This window comes from Ursus maritimus, unplaced genomic scaffold (assembly GCF_017311325.1).
Source record: "Ursus maritimus isolate PB19 unplaced genomic scaffold, ASM1731132v1 scaffold_23, whole genome shotgun sequence".
In the NCBI taxonomy this organism is placed as follows: domain Eukaryota; kingdom Metazoa; phylum Chordata; class Mammalia; order Carnivora; family Ursidae; genus Ursus; species Ursus maritimus.
The window spans coordinates 43,609,777-43,615,580 of record NW_024424786.1 but is presented as its reverse complement, the minus strand read 5'-3'; the positions used below and the strand labels follow the sequence as shown (position 1 = coordinate 43,615,580).

The 5,804-nt window shown below is 58.4% G+C and overlaps 1 protein-coding gene across 1 annotated transcript; it reads left to right on the top strand.

The window, feature by feature from the left end:
* The first annotated feature begins 363 nt into the window (after positions 1–363).
* Positions 364–4,223, top strand: FGF4 (fibroblast growth factor 4). The gene is made up of 4 exons (XM_040638752.1): positions 364–703; positions 1,279–1,382; positions 1,944–2,189; positions 3,439–4,223. The coding sequence occupies exons 1-3, from the start codon at positions 364–366 to the stop codon at positions 2,118–2,120; spliced, it is 621 nt and encodes a 206-aa protein (XP_040494686.1). The 3' UTR covers positions 2,121–2,189; positions 3,439–4,223.
* Positions 4,224–5,804: the final 1,581 nt, after the last annotated feature.

The following is a 5,804-nucleotide window of genomic DNA, read 5'->3' as shown; positions in this document are numbered from 1 at the left end:
GCCTGCGACCAGCCTCGAGCGCCACAGCGCCCCGGGCGCCCAGGCGAACGCGAACGGCCCCCCGCGGGAGTAGGAGGGGGCGCCCGGCTATATATAGCGGCTCGGTCGCGGCTGGCCCAGCGCGCAGGGAGGCGCGCACCGCTTGGCAGGGTCTCAGCTTGGGCTGCGCGTCCTGCCCCGCTCCCCAACGCTCCATGCAGCCGGGGTAGCTGCCGGCGCCTGGGGGCCCCGTCCCTCGCCTCCCGCTCCTCCGTAGGCCGCGCACTCCCTGCCCCGGCCCCGGTCCCGGCCGTGCGCTCCCGCCGGCCGCTACAGGCGCAGCTCGGCCCCGCGGCTTCCCGGGCGCACGGCCCGAGGGCGGGGATGGCAGGGCCCGGGGCGGCCGCGGCGGCGCTGCTCCCGGCGGTCCTGTTGGCGGTGCTGGCGCCCTGGGCCGGCCGAGGGGGCGCCGCCGCACCCACCGCACCCAACGGCACGCTGGGGGCCGAGCTGGAACGCCGCTGGGAGAGCCTGGTGGCGCGCTCGCTGGCGCGCCTGCCGGTGGCGGCGCAGCCCAAGGAGGCGGCCGTCCAGAGCGGCGCGGGCGACTACCTCCTGGGCATCAAGCGGCTGCGGCGGCTCTATTGCAACGTGGGCATCGGCTTCCACCTCCAAGTGCTCCCCGACGGCCGCATCGGCGGCGTGCACGCGGACACGAGCGACAGTGAGTGGGGCGGGCCGGCGCAAAGGGTCGGGGGCCCGGGGCAGCGGCCGCCCCTTCTGATCCGCGCACGAAGGTCTCGGCTAGCACCTGCTGGTGGCCGTGGGAACCGGGACGGACTCGGGTTCGGGTCCTTTCGGCGCAGGGAAGCAAACACTCTCGGCCCCGGGAGTCGCCGCGGGGACTGCCTTTGAGCACCCGGGCGAACGAGCCCCGCCTCCCCGCCTTCGGAAGCTCGGGCTCTGGGTGCGGAATTCCAGCGCCTGCGCCCGTGGGCACAAGGCAAACGGCGCAGCCAGCCGGGACCCGGGGGACCCCGGGAAGTGCGTCCAGGTCAGGCCGGGCTCGGGGGCCCACGGGGCCGCCCGGCTCCTGCCGTCGGGGACTGGGCGCGGCCACTGCGGGGCCGGGACAGGAGGCTAGGGACTCCGCGCCCGTGCACGCTGGGCTCCGGGGCCCCTTTACATCCACTTCCACCCCAGAAACTGGGGCCCCGGTGGTTCGCATGCCGAGGAGGGGGTCCGGGACGGGGGGGGGCAGGGTCCCCTGCCCGGGAGTGACCCGCGCCCCGCCCCCAGGTCTGCTGGAACTCTCGCCGGTGGAGCGGGGCGTGGTGAGCATCTTCGGCGTGGCCAGCCGGTTCTTCGTAGCCATGAGCAGCAAGGGCAAGCTGTACGGCTCGGTGAGTACCGCAGGCGCCGGCAGAGCCCCCGGCTGGGGCAGCACGGGCAGCACCGCCACCCTTCCAGGACGGCCTGTGCCTGGATCCTGCCGCCGTGGTGGTCACAGGGTCGGCACCGCCTCCCCCATACACAAGTATCCTGAGGCAGTGCCGGTGACTCCAGGGCTGTCCAGACGAGGGGCAGAGAGCCACCACAGGAACAGTGAGGTTTCTCCCCTCCCTAGAGCGGCACCTTCTAGTCCATAAAGGGTGCCATTGGCACCCTTCCCTGTAGCCTCTCTCCGGTGGGTTCCAGCAGGCAGGACCGCAGTCTATAGGGTGACAGCGGTGCAGATGACATTCTCTGGCAGCCAGGTGCCAGGCAGGTGGCTGGACCACCAGCTGCTGTGGGCTGGCCACCTAGGTCTTCTCACCCTGGGGGGGGGTCTTGGCACCCCAACTCCCCAGGAGGACCTTTCAGCCAGAGCAGGGCCGGGTCAGAAAGGAGCCTCTCACGAGTGGCCCTCAGGGTTCTTTGGCCAAGAGGTGGCCCCACCTGACCCTGTCCCTTCTCCCTCCCAGCCCTTCTTCACGGAGGAGTGCAAGTTCAAAGAGATCCTCCTTCCCAACAACTACAACGCGTATGAGTGCTACAGGTACCCGGGCATGTTCATTGCCCTGAGCAAGAACGGCAAGACCAAGAAGGGCAGCCGAGTGTCCCCCACCATGAAGGTCACCCACTTTCTCCCCAGGCTGTGACTCCCGGCATCCTGCCTCCGTTTCTGGATGCTCAGGAGACTTTCTTCAGATGAACGGTCTAAAGCAAGAGTAGGTGTAAGATATTTAAATTAATTATTTAAATGTGTATATATTGCCACCAAATTATTTATGGTTCTGTGGGTGTGTTTTGTATTTTTCTGAAAAAAAAAAAAAGACAAAAAACAAACCCCATCCCTGTGTTTTTTGGTAAGACGGTGAAGACCTTTCCACTGGATTTATTTAACTTGTCAAAAAGTTGTCACAAGTGTGCTGCTACTCTGTGTTTAAAAACGGTGACATCAGACTCCAGTCTCAACCCTGCTTTGCACAGTCCCCTGCACGGCGGTGGTGAGCATCCCCGTGTCTGGAGAGGCCTTCGGGGGGCTTTGGAGCCAGCTAAGGAGCCTCCCAGCCCTGGCTCTGCTCTAGCATCCTCCAGCGCCCCGCTGCTTTGTGCCCTGTTGCTATTCATCGGGACATAATCGCCTTGCTCCGGGTACAGAAAATGCCCTGTGGAAGTGCACCACTGCCCCTCTGTTCTTAGATCTGCCAGGACTGACCTTTGAACTTTCTGTAGTCAATCTTCCTCCATCTCCCCGATGGGGGAGACTCTTAGACAACTTTATAAACTCCCGTTTTCCTTTTTTGGTGGAGCCACAGCCCGTGTTTCTCTGTGGCCACTGGGGAAGAGGCAAAAAACAAAGCAGTTTGTAAATCCGCCGGAAAGGAACCGATAGCCGGCCGGAAAGCTGGCAGTGGGCAGACGGGTGTATTTGCAACCACGACCAAACCCTAGCGATAAAATACAATGTGCGGTAGCTGGTACTTCTCATAAGTACGAGAATATAGATTTTTTTTTTAATGTGTTTCCCTGTCCTCGCGAAAGATTCGGGCTAGAGTTAGCTGTTCGATTTAGGGGAAATGTCCTTGTCGTTGTGCAAAAACACTTAATGCAGGGTTTGCATGGAGAAAGGTGCTGCTTCTCTCCCGTGCCTTCCCTGATGAAGTGGATTTAACATCTACCTCGAAAGCCCTTAACCCGCTCATCTGGCGAAATCTGCAGACAGCTCAGGCCGGGCGCAGGCGTTGGCCGTCCCAAGTGGCTCTTTTTCCATATGTAGCCAGAGCGTTGCAGATAGCGTCGGTGCGTCCCAGTGAAACCTTGTCACGTTTGAGCTATCTTTACCCCGTGATTCACTTTTAGTAAGGACAATCATGGTGAAAATATTTGCAGACAGCTGTCAGAGTGCTATATGGTCACCAAGTAACCTTATATTTTTCTTTATATATTTTACAAATGTAACCCCTGTCGCTGCAGTCAAGATGGAAGAGGCAGGCTCGGTGATGTTTAAAAAAAGTCCTGAGGTGACGGCAAACATTTAATTTTAATGAATGACTTTTTAGAGTTTATACAAAATGACCTTAGCTCGCTACCAGAAATGCTCCGAATGTTTTGTGAAGACTTTAATGCTCTCCTAGGATGTTTCTGAACTGCCTCCCGAATTAACTTTATGGGAGTCCACAGACAGCAAGACTGGAAAAGGCTGATTGGAGTTTGTGTCTTTCACATTCCTTTTTCAAACTCTTTGTTCGAATGCAAATCATCGACCTAAAATACTGTCCTTAAACCGAGGCCAAGAGGAGGAAGGAAGCCGCTTGTGAAGCCTGACGGGCCGGGCTGTGTGCATCTGAACCTGCCGTTCGCGCAGTGAAATAAAAACGTTTTCACTTTTACACCGCGTCCTGGACTCCAGGAGTCGTGAGGAGAGGGGATGCTCCCGGGTCTCCGCGCTGATCGTTGGGGGCGGGGTGGGGGCTGGGATGTGTGGACGCCTGGTATTTCTGAGTCTTAGCTGTCTCGGAGGACGACACAAAGTCTTATCCCAGAGCCCATCCGATGTCAGGAATTAAGATGTCTCAAGTGCAGAACGTGGCCGCCCTCGGCCTCAGCGAGTCACGTGGGAAGCGTATAGAGATGTCACTGGACCTCTGAAATATTGCAAAGTGTTTCTGTTGCTGTGACGGGATTTAAGGTTTCTGTACCTCCTGTGGTTTGCAGAGCCTGCAGTTTTATACAGGCGCCGAGCCCTGTTACGATGTATGTACTGTGCACACTGACAAAACGCTGAATAAATGGAAACATCATCATGGTTGACAAGAACCCCCTTGGATTTGATGTAAAGAGCTGGGGAAGGTATTGAAAACAGTTAAACCTGCCTGGCTATGGCTCCCTCCCGCCTCCCAGTGTCTATTTGAGGCCTCAAGCCTTGCCTGGCTGTGGGAGGGGGTGGGGGAGACGAATTTTCGCCAGCTGTGTCCACACAAATGTGGCCTTGAAGACGGGAGCCTAGTGGGGTGTGAGCGGCACAGAGTTTGGCGAGGACTCTGAATCTTGCAGTTTATTCTCCTGATGGGGCCAGTTCACACCATCCCCACACTGGGACCGACCACAGCTCGGTGCCCCTGCGTTGGCCTGGCATGGTCCACAGCAATTTGCACTTTCCTGGGGGGTGGGGAGTGAACCGCCAGAGCTGGTCATCAGAAGATTGACTCCAGCAGAGTTTTCAAACTCTTAAGTAGACGCCACGGAGGAGTTTTAAAATCCGCATAATGACTGCAACTAGCGTTTTGTGAAAAGGAAAGGGAATACAGTCAGATGGCCCAGAAATTTCCCACGTGTGTGAGTCCCAGGGCGGGCGTAGTTGAGGTGGTGAGCATAACGTGTATAACTAGTCTATACGAAGATGTGATAGAGAATGGGTGCGGATGTTGGTGTGGATTGCAATAAAAATTCAACACTGATGGAAGGTGCCTAGAATGTGGATTCCACTCCCCCCACAAAACAGATCCATTGGCTTGATGAAAAGACCTAGAAAAGGCAGGCAGGGCTGCAAGAGGTTTAATTGCATCTACTGTGCTCTCCAAGACATGACCTCCTCCTTACCACCTTTTCGATGCCCGTGACCTAGACGTGCCCGAGAAATGCATGGGCAGTGTTTCGGGTTAAATCGTGTTCCCATAAAAGTGTTGGGGCCCCTAACCCCCAGTCCCTAGAATATGACCTTGTTTGGAAATAGGGTCTTTAATTACGTTAGAATGAGGTTATTGGGGTGGGCTTTAATCCCATGGGCTGGGGTACCTCTAGAAGGTTCACATAAAGGCAGGGAGACAGCCCTGGGAGAGAGGAGGTGGGGGTGACGTCCCCACGAGTGGAGGAATGCCAGGGAGCACTGGAAATCAACAGTAGCTGAGAGGACAGCCCGGAGCAGCTTGGCCCCCACGGCCTCCAGAACGGGGAGACGTAATGTTCCTGTGTCAAGGCACCCAGCGTGTGGCGTGTCCCTGCAGCCGGAGAGAAGCTAACAAGGAGGGGTCCACATTTCCTGCGGGGCGTGGGGCGGTGAGGACCGCAGTGCTGACGGGTGTCCGGGCTTGACTGGTCTTCTGCTGTCTCCCGTGGTCCCCAGAAGGTCTCTGGCCCAACACGGAAGGCCTCAGCCAGCTGCTGGGGCGAAAACCTGCCCAGCACGGGCAGGATCCGACGGCTGGACAGGGCTTCCACTGGGCCTTTCCCGCCTGGTGCAGACTGCGGATGGGCCCAGAGGGTGACAGAGGGGGCACGGGCTCACGTGACACGTGTTTGTTGCGTGCCTACTATGTGCTGGGTACAGTGCTAAGAGCCCG

Excerpts from the sequence above, each read along its gene's own strand:
- FGF4 (XM_040638752.1), top strand. The coding sequence starts at position 364 with ATGGCAGGGCCCGGGGCGGCCGCGGCGGCGCTGCTCCCGGCGGTCCTG. Across the intron at positions 704-1,278 it reads GCACGCGGACACGAGCGACA|GTCTGCTGGAACTCTCGCCG; the intron begins GTGAGTGGGGCG and ends CCCCGCCCCCAG. Across the intron at positions 1,383-1,943 it reads AGGGCAAGCTGTACGGCTCG|CCCTTCTTCACGGAGGAGTG; the intron begins GTGAGTACCGCA and ends TCTCCCTCCCAG.